General features: G+C 43.2%; 1 protein-coding gene across 8 annotated transcripts in view; it reads left to right on the top strand.

Moving 5' to 3' along the window:
* The window catches only part of ATP2B4 (ATPase plasma membrane Ca2+ transporting 4), a 166996-nt gene that overhangs the window by 104219 nt on the left and 44208 nt on the right, over window positions 1-18569 (top strand). For 6 of the 8 annotated variants that reach the window (XM_079982346.1, XM_079982353.1, XM_079982347.1 and 3 more), the window contains exons 4-8: window positions 8788-9045; window positions 9875-10000; window positions 10829-10954; window positions 14938-14973; window positions 17021-17185. In XM_079982346.1, coding sequence (XP_079838472.1) covers window positions 8788-9045; window positions 9875-10000; window positions 10829-10954; window positions 14938-14973; window positions 17021-17185 — 711 coding nt within the window. The remainder of the gene's footprint in view (window positions 1-8787; window positions 9046-9874; window positions 10001-10828; window positions 10955-14937; window positions 14974-17020; window positions 17186-18569) is intronic. The other 2 variants (XM_079982350.1, XM_079982352.1) reach the window with 1 other exon arrangement.

Raw genomic sequence — 18569 nt, 5'->3', positions numbered from 1 at the left:
TGACTCTAAAACAGCCTTCACCAATCTGGTGTCCTCCAGATATTTTAGACCACAATGCCCAACAACCCCAGCCCTAAACTATACCTTAGTAGCCTCTGGTTAGGAAATAACTGAGCCATGACTTACTGATTTTGGCTAGCTTGTGATGACTCTTCTTGCTAACCTGTGGGTTACTACCGTTATCAGCGGGGCGTCTTGACTTACCCTTCCTCACAGTGCCTGTTTCCTACAGAACCCATCAGTTAAGAATTCCACGTTGAGTAAGACCAATGATTAATTCAATCCAGTGTCCTGTGACTGACAGAGACTAGACGGAATGCAGGAAAGAGCTTGAGGTTTAAGGGAGTGGGGAGTTTGTATACTCTTACTGTCATGGTAGCAGCCAACAATCTTCTTGTCATGCACTTGTTCTGCTTCTCCTGTCTGGATCTTATCTAGCCCTTGAATGATATTCCTACTCTGGAAGTTTTATCTTTGGAGATACTCTAAAGCTTTGATGATCACTTTGGCACAAATAAAGGGAGTCCTTTATTTTTATTTTTCATCTGTTTCATCTTTTTCTTCTGTTATTCTAAAAGCCTCCACAAATCCTGTGAACAAGAGTTTTATAGATTAACAGTGCATTACATAAAAACAATTTTTCATGAAAGCTGGTAGTGGTTGATTTCATTGAGTTGCTCCCTACTTGTTTTCTTGGGAAATCTAATGATGGGATGGATCTCCATCTGTGCAAGATACCATCATAGAAACCAGACAAAAAATCAAGTTCCTCATTCACTTTTACTGCCCTTTCCTTGCGGATGATCCATAGTCTTACTTTCATCCGTGATGCCATCCCTCAAAGGACAAGTACTGTTAAGACTTTAAGGGATTTCCTCATAATGGAAATTATCCTTGGCACTGATATTTTTTGTTCCCTGTTCTCAACAGTTTGCTCCCCTCCAGCTCTATTCTGTCTTCTTTTTGTGTGTGATATAATAGAACAGCTCATGGAATCAAGTTGTGCACACAGCAGCAATGATTTTTGATATGGGCATTGTTAGCCTTTTCTTGTGTTGTTCTCTCCCCATCCATTTTCTTTTCTCCTAATAGTTTCTAACCTCTTGGCTTACCTTCATAGCTACAGTGGTGCATTGTTTATTTTATCAATGAAAAATGACTCCAAAATCTGTTTTCTGAGTGGTGATTTAGAGCTCGATATTCTATGCTTACATTAAATAGTCGTTTCCAGTGAGCATTACTTTGCACTCATTGCACTGAATTTCATTTGGCATTTCACTGCCAAGTCATTTTGGTTTTTCTGTAAAATCGTTCCATTCAGTCTATCCTTATCATCCTACAGCATCATTTACAATGCCTGCAATGCTAGAAATATGTTCCCCTCACTTGCCAGGTGAGTGTCACAGTTTGTGACATGACTAGACATAGAGTAGGTGGTCATCCTGCTGTCAGGGCTGGGCCGTGGGCAGACATTTGGAGCGAGTCAAGAACTGGGAGTCCAGACTGAAGAGCAATTGGGATGAGAGAGGGCAAACCAGAAGGCAGGACTGAAAGCCAGAAACTCATAACACACCAGAGCAAAGTTGCACTGAAACAGGAAGCTCTCTTACACTCTTTCCTGTCCAGGAGGAACCAATGGCCACCCTGGGAGGAGTCAGTCCAGAAGGTTCTTCACTAAGAAGCTGTAGTGACAGAGATAGGCACAATGTCTCTTCCCTAGAATTTATCCTGCTGCCCATGTTGCTGTTTCTTATTGCCATGTTCCAGGCCGTGTCCCGGGTCATAATATTTTGAGGTGGTCATCTTGCCTGTCTTGAGTACAGCAACATCCACAGGGCCATCACATTAGTAAGCAGGATATTTACCCCATAGTGGTCAAGCAGCTGATCTAACCATTTGTCATTGGTAGTTGCTTAGCTACCGGTAAGCTGCCCTCTCTCAGCCTGGAAAAATGGTTTGTCCGGGAGGGAAGAAGACAAGGGAGAAGGGCAGTGATGAGGAAGTATTAGGAGTTGGGTAATAACATGGGGAGATTCCAGAGGATCCATGGTGTTTCCAGGTCCAAAGCTCAGTCCTGGAGAACTTCCATTTATGCTTGGCTATCCCAGAATATAGCCTGATTCACTAAGACAGACAGACACTGCACACATCTCTTGCTATTATTGTCCATGGATCTAGATTATTTCTCCTGCCCTCAGTTCTTCATCTTTTCATGTGCTGTCTTCCTTCTCCTGTCTTGACCTTATCTAGCTCCAGGAAGCTGTGCCTTGAAGGATATTCCTACTTGCCCTTCCTTGAAAACCATTTTTCTTTGGAGCTGCTCAAAAGCTTTGGTGCTCACCTGGGCATTTGAGGAGTCTTCCAGTGATTCCCATCTTGTCAAATGTGTCTTAGTTTCTTCTTGAGTCTTTTATCTCTTGGAGCCTGAGTGCTGGCTTAAGTTCCTCTCTGGGCCCATATCCTATTCAGCACTTGGTTGGTGTTCCCTTTGACAAATGGTCCTGTGTCTGTTTCTATCCTGACCCTGTTGTCAGCCTGAATCCTGGTCCCTGTGTATTTTTACAGGCCTTAGTGCTCGCCTAAGGCATATCTTGAGCCTTTATCTTAAATGTGCTTTTAGCAGGAGCTGTTTTTAATGTGGCTGCTCTATAAGGTCATCCCATGGGTGGACTATACCAATTCTCTTCTGACTACTACAATTTTCACTGATTTTTCTGGGACTAAAGTGACTCACTGTCCTACAGTTCCACAAACAACTTTATAGCCTTTAAGACACACACATACACACATAGAATGCAGCATTACAATGGCTGCCTTCTGTACCTCTGCCACATAAACTGATTTTATACAGTTAGCAGTTTTTGTAATTTCATTGTTCTGATCTCTGGTACTTTTGAGTGAATACCATCTGTTCTGTGTGACTTATTGCTGTCTAGCTTATCAATTTGCTCTTAAATGCCTCTTATTGAAAGATCAATTTGTGACAGCGCTTTAGATTTATTGCCGAAAATGTGCCACTTTTTCAGCTGTACTTCTTAATTTAGGGCCTTCTATCCAGTGATCTCTGAGCCCTGAGGCATTCCAAAGCCCCTCAGTAAAGTAGCTGATTGTGCCCTGTTATTAAAATTGAATTAGGGAAATGTTAAATTATATGTTAACATATCTTATATGGGATCTAAAAATTAATTCCAGAGAGAATAAAGAGACATATTTTATTGGCATATGGATATAGGGGAAGGGAATGAAAATGCTTTTTCTGTTAAGTCTCTCATAAGTTGTTAAATCCCTTATATCCCTGCCTGATCACTGAGGACTTCAGGTGACTCTGTGTTAGTTGTTCCCGTGGCTCAGGTACATGACTGGTAGCCACGCATTTAGTAATGTGGGCTCTATTTTATGGAACTGCCTTCCAGTTGAGGTCAAACAGGCCCCTCTCTGCTTAACTTCCAGAGCCTAATAGTTTTTAAATCATCATCATCCAAGCAGGCTTTTTTATTGACGTCTGATTTTATAATTCTAACTGATTTTTATTTCTTGCATTGCATCTTTGTAAGCCACTTAGAGACTATTGCCATTAAGGGATATATAAATTGTTTGAATAAATGAATATATATTAAATTCACAGGACCTCCATTAACTCATTCTTCTCCAACTTGGAACCCACCAGATGTTATTTGTCATGTTCGCATGCCTTGGTCTTAACCTGCCTGCAGTCTCCCACCATTCTTGGCCATGAAGATAGGGGTTGATGGGAGTTGTAGTTTAAATACCTAAAGGACACCAGCTAAGAGAAGTCTACTCTAGGTTGGTCCCACAAATCACTCCCATGACTTCATGTGGGAGGGAACTGTACATTCCATCTGTTCGCCACTCTCAAATTCATGGGATAACCAATGCTCCAGTAGATTTGAGTATGATCATTTCTCCCACAATGCTTTTAGACATGAGATTTGCTATGGGAGAGGTTGCTGTTTATTCCATGCTTCAGCGCATGCACAGAATTTGGTACTGGACCTAGAATTCATTTTTTCTTTAAAAAAAAAGCTTATTTTTTTTTAGATTTTATGACTGTGTAAATAGGCTTGAATGAAAGTATGTGGGCAGTGCCTAATGAAACTTCAGATGAGTAGGATTTGAATGAGCAAGTGGCAGGGCTTCAGTGAATTGCAGATTTCTTTGCTGCTAATGACCAGCACAAGAAGATTAAATTACACGAAGAAGCAACTATGTGCATATTTGTTGAACTTACATATGTACACCCATATGAAGAGGTTGTAGCATTCTGCTCCTCTGGATACAAAATTTAGCACAGGATTTTTCTCTCTCTGAAGATTTACATATTTTTTACTTTCTTTAATATGTCTGCTGTGCCCTTCAGCATTATACTCTCAGGGCAGCGAACAATCTATAAGAGTAATTAAATCCTATCAAAACAACATACCAAACATATTAAGATAGCAGAGGCACGATTAAAACACATGAGAATATCACAGAGGCAGAATAAAGCCAATTTAGATTGCAATTTGATGGAATTTATCTTTACCTGGCACCATGAAGACATAGGATTGGTTGCCAAGAATTTTCAGAGAGCAGAAGCACCTTGTCCCTGGTCCCTGATGATGGCTTCAGTATATGGGCAGGTGCATAAGGAAGAAGGTTGCTCATCACTACTGCTGTGAAGGGCCACTGGGCTTAGTTAACATCCATTTAGACTCACCTGGAAGTAGGTTTCTCTGAATGCAATGGAGATATCTCCTAAATAGGTGTGTATGGAACCACACTGATAAGCTGTAGTTGAATTGCTGCTTTCCTCAACTGCACTAATATGGTTGGTCAATTACTACTGATGTGAAGTGGCATGTAAGTGGCCTGCATGTATGCTCTAACAGAATTGTCACAGGCTCTGCTGTTGCATTCTGTTCCGTTTAACTCCACCATTTACATTACTTGAGCCATTCAAGAGTGCTTATGCCACAGTGAAATTTGTTCATCTTTAACGTGCAACAGACATCTACACTTCTGTGGAAATTTTCATGTAATATGCCCACTAAGCAGTCTGGGACCAAGAACCCCACAATTTTAAGTGGCTCTTCTGCTGCAAGATTTATGACCACCATTCACATTCCACACAAATAAAATCTGAAAACTGGATGTAGCCCACGGCTCACGGCAAATTTCCAGTGTGGCCCTTGCTACTCAGCAAGCTGGTCTTTTTATAGAGCTTATCTTTACCAGCTAATGTGTTTATAATTGCGTCAGTTACTGCCTGCTGTGTGGACGAACCTCCATGGACATTTCAAAAAGCTTTACGCTAAGCCTTTAGCAGCATCCATCAGGCTCATGGATGAAAGCAAGTTGATCAGAGGATGTCTTTTTGTTGTCTAGAAAGATATTATCTCTGCAGTTTGGGGAATTTAGTAATAATTCTCTCCTCTTCTGCATGCTGCATGGTTTCCAGTAAAGATTAGTCCAATTTTCCTCCTTACATAACAATGGAGAAGTGAAAGGGCTGCACATCAACAGAGCTCTGATGAACAAAGGTTTTCGGATGGTGGCCTGCAAGCTCTATTCAGGTGGCCTGCAGAAAGGTTACAGAACAGTGACAGATATTTGGACTTGCTCTCACCTGATTTGATTTGTTTCCTGAAAAGTGAGATCAAGGCCATTTTGATGTAGATGTTTCTAACAGACTAACAAGACCCTGGCCAAGGGCCTACTATTTTTACAATACAGTGTGGTGTATATAAATAATTTTATAAAGAAATAAAATTTAAATATTTCCCCTAAAAATTCGCTAGCTAAAGCAGGCTGTTCTTAGCAGCCCAGTCTAAGTCCTGTGATTTTTAAAGTGCAGTGCTGGTTTTGATAATGTCAGCACTAAAGAAAACAGTGAGATCAGAAGCAGTGTGTGCGTGTGCGTGCGTACGTGCGTGCGTACGTACATATGTACATGAAATACTGCTGTGGGCCATTTTGTGATGATGCCAGATTGCAGGAGTAGAGGCTTCATACGTTTCGTAGTATTCTTCCTTAATACTCCCCCTGAAAGTTCTCAAGATTCCAAATTCTGTGCTACATTCCACGTTCTGTTCTTGCATGTTGAACCTGCAGGGAGTCAAATTTCCCACAACCATGATTATAGTCAGGCTCTTTTCTCAGATGGCATTATTTTTAGGTGGCTCCTGTGCACAATAAACACACTCAAAATTAATTCTGTTTAATTAGCGAAAGCCATTGTAAACAGTGCCACCTGAAAGTAGTTTTGGGTAGTGACGCTCCAGAGGTGCAATTCCCTTCCCAGACAAATTCACCTGTCACCATCATCAATTTCTTTTATATGTCAGCAAACACTGTCCTCTTCACCCATTTTTGTTATCGTCTGGTGTTACAGCTGTTGCATTTGGGTTGAGCTGGGTTAGGCTATTGTTTTTATATAGTTTGAAGGGTTTTATATTGCAATTTTAAGTGTAAGCTGCTATGAGTGCTACTTTAAGTGGAAAGGAGTAAAAAAAAACAACTTAATAAATAAAATATTCCCAGATTTTTCCAGTGTAGTTGCAGATGTATACACAGTGTAATTGCTGTGAGCCGTATTTGGGCTTGGAGAAAAAATCTTCCCCAAACTGGATTAACTGGTGGCCCTGGGGAGGTTTCTGCCCCACCCTATAACATCTGGGTACTTGCCTGAATTATCTGGAGCCATCCACTTTGCAGGCACCTGCTGTCATCTTTTGGCACTGCCTCTGACATATTATCTGAAGAAGTGTGCATGCACACGAAAGCTCATACCAAAAACTAACTTAGTTGGTCTTTAAGATGCTACTGGAAGGAATTTTTTTATTTTGTTTTGACTCTGACGTATGGGTAACTTGATTTTATTTTTATTTGTATCTCACCCATCTTAAAATCAGGGTGGCTTCCAACATGGTAGAATACACATAAAGCAGTAATAAACATAGTTAAAATATAGCAACCTCAAAAGCATTAGATAAACCAGCTAAAACCCGAGTCCTAAGGGATATTAAAAAACCTTGTCTAAACAAGAATGGCTCTCAGCCTTCATCCCAAAAGAAGCAGGGCGGATTGCTAGCAAGTATCTTAGGGAGCTTCAAAGAACCACAGCCATTTCTGGTTCTGCCTTGCAGGCAGATGCTAAACCTGATAGCTCAGTAGTCCCTTCCAACTTTAAGATCCCAGGGGCTGGCTCATGCTTGCGTATTCATTACTTGGTGATAGCAACATCAAGTGATCCGCTCCTACAAACAGGCAATCATTAATGATAGAGCCTTCACATCTGAAGTCACTGCGAACACAGAGAGCCAGATTTAAGCAATTTGGTAGGCTAGTGGAAGCCAGCACAGAGATTCCTGGTAGCACAAGAGGGTGCCCCTCCCAGACAGCCCACGCCTCTCCCAAATCTGCTGTAATGGGGTCAGGAGAACCCCTAGAACAGTGTGGGTGGGCATGGGAAGGGGAGATCACCGCACTGGCCAAGCAAAAATGCTTGTGCTGGTGACACAATTGTATCAACACGACACTGAATTCCACCAAAGGTTTTCATCTGAGACCCTTCACATGTTTTCAGCTGCATGGAAATTACAGTCTTCATGATCTAGGACAGTGTTTCCCAACCTTGGGCCTCCAGCTGTTTTTGAACTACAATTCCCATCATCCCTGACCACTGGTCTTGCTAGCTAGAGATGATGGGAGTTGTAATCCAAAAACAGCTGGAGGCCCAAGGTTGGGAAACACTGATCTAGGATACTAGGTACAGTTGTTTACTGCTTCCCTAAGATGGGAAGGATGGAGAGGAGAGAAGTTAAGGTGTGTGTTGGGGATGGCTTTGGGGTTTGGGGGGGTCAGAGAGAACCATTGTGGTACCTTCTGACAGTTTGCTTTGGTTTGTGGACTTTTCCTTGTTTCCCCTGAATTTGGGGGTGGGACAGCTTTGTGGGGTAACAAGTCAAACCAAGAGAGGAAAACCAAGAGAGGAAACCATTTTTCCTAATGGTTTTGTAGAGACAGAGTAATGTTGAACCTGTGAGCCAAGGTGGTTTGGAATAGCTGAGTAAAGGGCAATAAATAGGGCCAGAATGACATTGAGAAAAGAGCAAGTGGTACTTTTGTTATTTTATGTTTCTTAAATGTCCTTGGTTGGTGTCATCAAGACATTTAATGCTTTGTGAATGGGCTGTCCCTGAGCATGTCTCCTTCAATGAATAGGAGTTTTCCATCAACTGTGCACAGACTTTCCTTGCCACTGTCCAGCTACAAGGCTCCAGGCCCAATCTTAACACATTTTCCCTCAGAAGTAAGTCCTGCTGTGTCCAGCAGGATTCACTTTTGGTCAGTGTGTAGAGGGTTTTAGACTTATGCTTTTGAAAATGTGTTACTATGCTATGTAGTGACCTTTATTATGTGGATAAAAATAATTCCTCCCTTTTCGACTCTTTGTCATTCTTAGCTTCTAGTGCAATGTGCCTTCCTCTGCTTTCAAAGGGACTCACCAAGGGCACTTGTTACAAAAAAATCCCCAGACTAGTTCCTTCCTTATTTTGTATTAATGATTTGGAGAACATTATTACTTCCCTCGTCTCACTGCCTGCTCATCATAATATGGGCAGGTAGCAAGTATTATGCTAGTGTCACAAACAAATAATTCTGTTTCATGGTTTTTTGTGAAGGGCAACTGGCAGAGAGTGGCTGTAAAAGTAAGTTTGTTACTGAAAACATTCTCTCTCTCTCTCTCTCTCTCTGTGTGTGTGTGTGTGTGTCATCCCATGGCAGTGTGTGGGCAAGCAGCAGCTGGCGTAGAGGATGAAGGTGAGGCTCAAGCTGGATGGATTGAAGGGGCAGCCATCCTCTTCTCGGTCTTTATTGTGGTGCTGGTCACGGCCTTCAATGACTGGAGCAAAGAGAAGCAGTTCCGGGGTCTCCAGAGTCGGATCGAACAGGAACAGAAGTTCACGGTCATCCGGAAGGGGCAGGTTATCCAAATCCCCGTGGCTGAGATTGTGGTGGGGGATATTGCTCAGATCAAGTATGGTGAGTGAAATACAGTAACTGGCCGGACAATCTGCTCCTTCTTTCCATATGTCACGGTGTTTTTGTCATTCGTTATTATCCCTGAGCTATGTGAATGTTCTGCACTGGCAGTGGAAATGTCTCTTATCCATCAGAGAACTTCATTCCCGAGGATAGAGGTGGGTGTGATAGGCCTGAAAGTTATGAGAGCAGCTGGGGTAGTGTTGTGTTGGTATGGTGTAGGAGGTGAAAAATGATGTGGGAAGATATTATGGGCAAACGGCAGGGATGGGGAATCTAACAGTAAGTTAAGGAGAAAGAGGGCTAATGGATTTTTGGTGTATTATAGAGTTGGTCAGAGAAATGCCCATCTTCCAACAATACACCAAAAATCCATTAGCCCTCTTTCTCCTTAACTCTCCCTCCTATTTCTGACCAACAGAATTGGAAGATGGGCATTTCTAGAAAGAAGTGAGGAGGGAAATGGCTGTGTAGTATGAAGAACCCAGCACTGAGGTCACTCATGGGTATTCAGTAGTTGTGCAAATAAGATTTCTGAGCCAAAAAATAAGGTTGAAGATGAAAACATCAGATTCCTTCAGACTCATATTAACGCATCCCAGTTATTAGCCTGCCTGAAAACCCGCATACTGTCTATATCTGTTCTGAACTTTCTTTCCTGCAAGCATCACACCAACCCCATAACCTGTCTTTCTGTAGAAATGCGAGTTTGGTGTATCTCCCCTTTCAAGATTCTGGATCTCAGAAATTAGTGAAAATGGAGTCACTTCAGGTTTGGTGGAGAATAGCTGGAAACTCTTGAGAGTATGTTGATTTTTGCTTCTTCCAGGTGATTTGTTGCCAGCAGACGGGATCCTGATCCAAGGCAATGATCTGAAAATTGATGAGAGCTCTCTGACTGGGGAGTCAGACCAAGTGAAGAAATCTCTGGATAAAGACCCCATGCTGCTTTCTGGTAAGTCTGTCATGATTGCCAACTCGGATCCTGGTATACATTAGGGACAATAAGTTGAACTCTAACCCATTTGGTGTTGTGTTTGAGTTCTTTTTATCCTGGGAGCATCTGCTTGTAATTATCCATGCCCTGCTGGCCATCCTTAGTGGAGATTCCATAAGCTTTTCTGTGATAGAGAAGTTATGTTGTGATGCTCTAGGGCGTTATAGACAGGATTATCCTCTTTCACTCTGAGCAATGAGGTGCTATGTTGACAGGCCTAAAGATTGATCCTCTGCTGGAGGAGCATGCACACTTTGAACTGCCAGCATAACAGGCTTCTTCCTCCTGTTTCATTCTCAGTAAGCACATGGTGATGTGTGCTGGAGTATGACGCTCCATTCGTTGCCCAACAAAATAATTCATTCTGTGTAACATCCCTGATGCCTTTCTTCGGCATGGGGATCTATGGAAGGAAAAAGCAAGGGTAGCTCAAGAACTGAGTTGCCCTTATCCAGCTATCTGTTGTGGGCACATGGGCTCTCATTCACTCATGGAGTTCACATCTGAAAGAGCTTCCCCATTCCTTCTTACCAGAGAGGCCAGCTCTGTGCATGCACTTATTTGCATATGCTTTGTTGCCCCTTTCATTGAAATTAATGGAGAAGCCAGTGCACACATGAAATGAATGGCAAAGCCAGCGCACTCATGAAGTTCTGGAAATCGCAAGTGAACCTAGAAATGAGGCTCCATCTTCTATTTTTCTCTGCACTTTCTCGCAGAATTCATTGTGCTTTCTCCATTCCTCCTGGTTGCCTTTCTCCACATTTTGCCTTCTCTTTTCAACAGGGACTCATGTGATGGAGGGCTCTGGTCGAATGATGGTCTCGGCTGTGGGTATCAACTCACAAACTGGAATCATTTTTACTCTACTGGGTGCTGGAGAAGGGGAAGAGGAGAAGAAGGTCAAGAAAGGTAAGAAGATTCTTGAGCCAGGCTTTTGTGGGAAGCATCATCTGAGAGTTCCTTAGGTGTATTGACACTTGGTGGCTGGAGTGGAACACATGCTCCCCTTTGTGTGAGTGTCTGAACTGAAACCCTGTGAGTTTTAGGAGGAGGAGATGTTGGGAGTTCTGCGTCCAATGCTGGGAACTCAAGATGTAGCCGGTACAGGCATTGCCAATGAAAGAGGCTAGTGAATTTCCAGCAACTTCTTCTTGTTCCCTATTCAGCTGCTGCTCAGTAAAGTTGAAAAGTTGGGGTGGGGTTGGTGGGGACAGGATTCCTTGGGGCCTACTATCCATAACTAGTTTTAGAAACAATACACGGATTTGCTCCACTGAGCTACCTTCTTAAGCTGGCAGAGTTAGCTTTCTTAAAAGGGACACATGGGAATTTCAACAAAACGTTGCAGCATGGAGTGGAACAAATAGGGCAGCAACCAGCCAGCCATGACATTCTCTCAAACATCCAGTTCCATCCCCCCATGCCAACGGTCAGTATTCCATGGGAACTGAGAATGTTCAGTTTGCACTGGGCTATTTATTTATAAGAAATATTTATATACCACTTTATCATAAAAAGATCAAAGCAATTTACAGAATAGAAACATGAAACATAATATCATAGAATAAAAACATTAACATGTTAAAAACAGGCATCTATAACCATTGTGGAAGTACTGTATCGCCTTGATAGGCCTGGCAGAAAAGAAGAATTTTCAGCAGGTGCTTAAAAGTTGGAAGATGCCTGCTGAATCTCTGTTGGGAGAGCGTTCCACATCTAAAAACCTCCAAGTCTGCTGATACCTCACTGTTGTGTGTGGATGGTGCCGTTTTGGCTGTATAAGGTTAGGCACTTAGAGAATGAGTTTAGTTAGGATAAAGACAAGTCAATAGTCTATCAATGGCTATTTAGTCATGATAGCATTACACCTCTGAAGACCCAGTGCTGAAGTTAAGCAATGGGACAGAGGATTGTTGCTTCTGAGCTTCCCAAAAACATATGTCTGAGTTCTCTTTTAGAACTCTTAGTGTGATCAAGTAGAATTTTCCTCATGTTCTCTAAACCCTGAAAGGGAAGTTGACACATCATTGGAATGATCAAAGTCCTCCCCAAACTCCTTGTCCCTAAGACGTTGCCACCAAGTACATATTTCTCCTCTGTTTTTTGTTGTAATCTGAAATTATTAAGCCCCTGCCTTACTGAAGTTGGAATAGAGGGAACAGTAGGATGCATATGTTCTGCCATCATTCATGGATAACTTGATTGGGAGAGGTGTCTTGTGAAAGAATTCTGTTCTTTCTACCAGCCACCTGTGCAGGCTGGTGCCCACGGTCCACTAGAGCAGTATTTTCCAACCTTGGGTCCCTAAACATTTTTGGACTACAATGCTAATTGTCCCTAACCATTGGCTAAGAGTCCAACAGCACCTAGTGGGGAACCAGAGATGGAAGAACACTGCTTGGAGCATGTTATCACTGAAATTAGTAATAAGGAATACATTCTGTAGCATTTTACAAATACATTTGTTAACTTGTTCATCCCCAGAAAGACCAAGGGATAGCTCAGTTGGCAGAATATGAGACTCTTAATCTCAAGAGTTGGGGGTTCGAGCCCCATGTTGGGCAAAAGACTCCTGCATTGCAGGGGGCTAGACTAGATGACTGTGGGGTATGTCATTCTTAGTCTAATTTTTCAGAAAAATAAACTCAAACTGGACCATAGTAGCTTGGGTCCAGACAGTCCTAACTAACCATTGATTTCATACTCTTAAGCATGATAAGGGCTGGCTCTACACCAGTACTTCAAATGCTAAGCATGATCAGAGCTGGTTTATAGCAAAGCAGTCAATTTGAATCAGAGCAGGTCAGCGTGCATTTGACTATGCTGGCACATAAGCCAATCTAATTCACACCCAGTTCTTCACAGTAGGTTTGGTTTCCAAAAAAGGCTTTGATGCTTTCTCACTTTCCACCGAAACATGTTGGCATGTCATTTACACGAACAGAACCCTGCCCACAGGTCTGACTTGCTCACTGCAGTTAGCAGAAGTGGCACCTGTACTTTTAACCCAACCCGACAAGCCATGCAGTGGGATCGCCAGCATCCTCCCCACTGAAACAATACTAATGGACAGCCAATGTCGGAAGCATTAAACAGACAGGGACAGAGTGAAGCAGAGAAGAGACTGTTGTTCCCCCAGTAGCCAGATGGGAGTCAACACTGTCTCTCCAGGGAATTTTGTTTTGTTGTCTTGAACTAAAAATAAAATATATTGATGAAGCTGGGTTGGAGAGTCAGGTGTGTGTGCATTCGTACGCACAAGAGTTGCCTCTTCTTCCTACCTTTTGAAAATTCGGAACTGGAAGAAATTGAAATACCTGCAGTAGTAGCTACTAGCTTCACCAAAAAACATCTTTTAGTACCTGGAGGATGCAAAATGAATTGAGCTGCACCCCCAAGGCTTAGTAGAGCTTCTACACCCACAGAGCTCTGCAAAAACTGTTACTGCTGAATCAAGCAGACCAGTTAATCGGCCATAGTAAAAACAGACCCCCTTCCCCCGCCCAGCCCACCCAAAGATACTGAGCAATCTTATTCAGTATGTGCCCTAGTTGCATAAAGAAAGTAGTCATGTTGGTGGAGGTGGGGTTCTCTCTCTCTTCTGGGGGGGAAAAATACAAATAAAGAATCCTGAACATTTAAAAATCAAAACATTACCATCAGGATAACCATTCCACTCCTCACTCAGTCTGGCTGTATAATTATGTATGTGCAAATCCCATCAAATTCCATGGAACCTATGCATGAGTGTGTGTGTGTAGGGTTGTGTGCTGTTAGTCACTTAATGCAGATTTATTGCCCCAACGCACTCTTTTTTCCTTTTTCCTTTTTTGAACCGCTGTTCCATACTTACAAACTGGGGCAGTGAATAAGTGGTAAAAGGATGGATTTTTCCTATTCTTTTAAGTTCATAAATTGACTGGTTGGTAGGAAATCAGGGTGTGATAGTTATTCTGGATTAATTACTCTCAACTAAAAGGGCTGCATCTGGCAAAATCCGCATGCCAAACTTTATTCAGGTCTGCTGAGGGCAGACTGAAATCCATAAGAAAATGATGCAAAGCTGCTTTGCTGGAGGGGATGCTCTCTCTGATCTTTGCAGGTTTACATCACACTGTGGGCCATGGACTTATATGGCTGTGGCATATTATGAATTCTAATTGCCTGCTTCTGTTAGCACTGTTTATGAACTGTCCTGTAGAGAGGATTGGAGTCAATCTGCAACTCTCCCAATATGATTCATTCCTCAGTAGGAACAGTTCTGGGCAAGCTCTGTACTGCTCTTCCATTATACAAAGATCTCCTTCCTGAAGAAAGTGGAGTAGCAAAGAATTTTATTTAGCATTTGGCAGCTGCTCTGGAATGTAACCTGAGCAGCCAAAGAGGTTCCTTATATTAATGCTTTTGAAGATGTTTTATTTGGGTTTGGGAGCCAGGGAGGGCCTGATGCACCAGAGTTTGGGAGTCTCTAGGTTAGAAATTCCACATGGAATGGAAGTCCAAGGATAAGCTTCCCCATTTGTTGTTGCAGGGAGCTGAACCAAACCCCACCATCATTCCCCCGATATCCATTAGTCCCAAGGCTAGTTCCATTGATTCGAAGCGATGCTTGTTTCTGCAGCTGCTTGCTGCTTCCGTTAGAGCGAAGGCGAAAGCTGGAAGGTGGGGATTTGCAGTGGCCTTTTTAGTTGTGAGGAACGTTGGACTTCTCCAGCCCTGTTGTGATGGTGCTCAGCCCAGGTGGCAGCTGTGTCGTGCATAGCTTTCCTCCCATGTCCGACAGCCTCCCCAAGAGAGCACTGAGCCCCCGCATACGGGTGTCCACCAACAGGGACATCGATGTCACAAACCGTGTGCTCAGTGCTCCACCCTTTCTCTCTTTGTCTGAACAGGTAAAAAACCCGGAGCCCCCGAAAATCGCAACAAAGGTAACCAGCCTCTCCATCCTTTGAACCAGCACCACACTAACTACTGAGCATTCCTCCTTCCTTCTTCCCATGAGTCTGTGCTCTTTGTTGCTACGGCGGGATCTCGCCTTGTTGTTCTAGAAGAGGGTGTAATGATTAACACAGTGCTAACCACCCACCACTTCCATCCTTGCTGGGCAGCTTCCCATATCTGGCGTTGCAGCACCCCCTGCTAGCTGAGCATTGCATTTCAGGGCTGACAGGGTTTTAGTCATACATATTTTTCTCCAGTCCCTAAGTTTCAAAAATTGTTCATTTCTTCATGAAGAAAGGATAGGCTGCTGTACGCAAGATGTAAACAAAAATGCAAAAAGTGTCAAGGAACATAAGAAAGCAATCCCCCCCCCCCACAGTTAAATTTGTGAGGTTGTGCTGAAAATGAAATTGCAGCTTCTTATCCTGTGGGATCCCACAATATTTTAGCTTGGTGGAATTGTGCTAAGCTGCATAAATGCCCAGGATCACCCCAATTATTATCTCATTCTGCTCCAAACCCCTAAATCATTACTTTTTAATCAGGGGCCTGAGGTGGGTCCAGCACACCTGGTCATTACACTCTGTTCTTCTCATGGCCTTTTGAATCAAAGTGAGTGTCTATTCTCTGATATGTTTCACCCCCTGTTCTTTCCAGGCTATGGTGAAGAAGCCCATTTCTGCACCTGTCTGTTCTCCCTCTTCCTATACCTTCTCCTTTCTCTTTCTCTTCCTTTTTTCTCAACAGTTTTGAGTTTTCCCTCCTTCTGATCTGAACTCTCGGGTTATTTTGGGATTGGCCCCCACTCCCCCATCATGTCCTTCAATCCTAACTGTGCAGATCAGTTACAAAGCAGCCACATACACATTCATCTGAACCCGCATCACTTTGGGAAGAGAAAAAAGGTGGGGGAACTGTTTTGTTTATTTCAGGGATTTTAGGGATTGAATCCTTGCCTCTGGAAGGTGACACAGATTGCTGCAGTTGTGCTGATATGCACCAGTTGAGGATCTGCCTCTTGTATTTTGGAGAGGTTCCAAAGACATTGTGGTCTAGACCACAAAAGTGACAGGTGGGAAACAGACTAACAGATTCCCTTCCTATTAGTTGACTCAGTCCTTGCCCCTTCATAATTAACCTTCCTCTTTCCCTCCCCACCCAACAACTCCACAATTGTTGTGTTATGTACAGTGAAAAAGACTAGCTCCCAGAGGCCTTAAAATGATCAATGAAAGGGATCTGATCAGAGGAAAGATTTTCCAGCTAAAAACAATTCTAGTTTTGTATCAATTATTCAGGTGATGATTTAAAATAAGAGCTAATCTTATCTGCTGTTCTATAAGGAGAACCTCCTGCAAATATTAACTATCAAGCAGCTCGGATCACTTGCTGAACTCTTTTGAGTTCTTCAGCTGTAAACCATCCCAGAGCCTGGACAGAGGTTCCTTGCACTTTGTCCATCTGCGCTCCTGGATGCTTGCACTTGCCTCTAAAATAGCCAGTACCAGCCTCTGCTGCGGAGCAGAGGACTTTAGTCATGCCATGGGAGTCTGAGTATAATAGCTGTTCACAGGTTAGGTTTTGCACTGCTTCCACCTTGCTACCTCAGTGAGGTAAGTACCAATAACTCCATCTTACAGAAATGCTCATGGAGGAGATGCCTTGCACAGGGACATGCAGCAAATCAGCAAGCCGATCTGGGAAACAGATCCCCAGAGTTGTGCCTCCTGTGCCTTCCTAGCAAGGCTGTCCTTCCTTCCAGGTGTAGTCATCTGAGATGTTGAAATGTATTGGCCTTTGGGAGGGGGGATTTTTTTGCCACCTGCTTCAGTCATCTGTTCCGGAGGGATGTGGAACAGGGCTCCCTGGATGTCTAGGTTTACCAAGTGTCTGTGTCTGTTGTTGGGGTTCCTGTGCACTGGGATTCTCTCTCCCTCTCTGTGCCGTCCTTCCTTCTCTTTCTGTTGCACCTAAAGTGTTTCTCAGCTGTTCTTCCCACTCATTCAGCCACTGTTTGTTTCGCCCTGGATCCAGCAAAAACTCAAGATGGTGTGGCCCTGGAGATCCAGCCACTGAAAAGCCAAGAAGGGGTGGAAAACGAGGAGAAGGAGGAGAAGAAGAAGGTGAAGGTCCCAAAGAAGGAGAAGTCAGTGTTGCAGGGGAAACTCACCCGTTTGGCAGTTCAGATTGGAAAAGCAGGTGAGCATGTCAATAGAGGCAGGATTTGGCCGTCTTTCAAGGCTGTCTCCCTAGTTTGTTTGTTGTGCATGGGCAAGGAAGGCAGATCCAAATCAAGCATGAAAGAAGTCAAGTGCAATTCCACTCAAGTGTTCAAAATCTGACTTAGGCTGCAATCCTGTGTGCATTTAGGGCGTGTGGTGCAGTGGTTAAGAGCAGTAGTCTCGTAATCTGGGGAACCGGGTTCGCGTCCCCGCTCCTCCACATGCAGCTGCTGGGTGACCTTGGGCCAGTCACACTTCTTTGAAGTCTCTCAGCCCCACTGACCTCATAGAGTGTTTGTTGTGGGGGAGGAAGGGGAAGGAGAATGTTAGCCACTTTGAGACTCCTTCAGGTAGTGATAAAGTGGGATATCAAATCCAAACTCTTCTTATCCATATTTCTTCTTGTCCCACTGCTTTCCCCTGGGGAAAACCACTCTTTATTGCTCAATTGGAGCAAATGGCAATTCAGGTTTTTTCTGAATTGACATTTGCTCCGATTTAGCACTAAAGAGTAGGTTTTCCCTGTAAAAGGAGCAGGACAAGGGGAAATCCACTTTGACCATGCCTTAAAAGTATGGGCCAGGCAAAAAACCACTCAGACTCATGTTTTCTAGGCACGGGACAAGCAGAAGTGTGGGCAAGCCCTTAAATAGGATCATACCAGAATGAAGCCAGCAGAACTTACTTATGAGTAGGTGTAAATAGGATTGCTCTGTCAACCCAGCCCCATACTCAGTATTTATTCTGATTGGCAACACCTCCCCAGGGTCTTTTCTCTCCTTGCTATCTGCAATTCTTTTAACTGGAAAACCAGGGATTAAATCTGAAAACATCTGTATGAATGCCACGTTCTCTGTTGCTTCCTCACTGGTAATGTGAACACATTGTACATGGAAGGTTCCCAATTCAGTCCTACCATTTCTAGCTGAAGGGTCTCAGGTAGCTGCCTGGGAATTCGAAGAACTGTTGACTGTCAGAGGAAATAATATTGGGCCAGATGAACTAAAGTTCTGGCTGGGTTTAATTTTCCTTGTTCTTTTAAAGTGTGGTGGCCTCCTTCCCACTGTAACTGTACAAAGATCCATATCAGAATAATGTCAGAATGGCTCTTGATTAAATTTGTTGCCTTAGGGCCTAAGTGCAAACATGTACAACACCCCAAATACCTTTATAAGAAATTGTTTGGAGGAAAGCTGGTTTTAGGAGGAACCATTTATGGCAGAGAAACAAGAGCAGCCTCTATGCTCCGAATTTCCAACTCCCAAAGCAGCTTTTCTGTAAAGGAAGAAAATACATACTGTTTGGGTTTTGTTAAAATCATTTGCATGTAGTGCTTACGGGAAGGGCCATAGCTTAGTGGT

Source organism: Podarcis cretensis (assembly GCF_951804945.1).
Source record: "Podarcis cretensis genome assembly, chromosome: 6".
Taxonomy (NCBI): Eukaryota; Metazoa; Chordata; class Lepidosauria; order Squamata; family Lacertidae; genus Podarcis; species Podarcis cretensis.
Note: the sequence above shows the minus strand (reverse complement) of the source record. Positions and strands in the feature narration are given on the sequence as shown.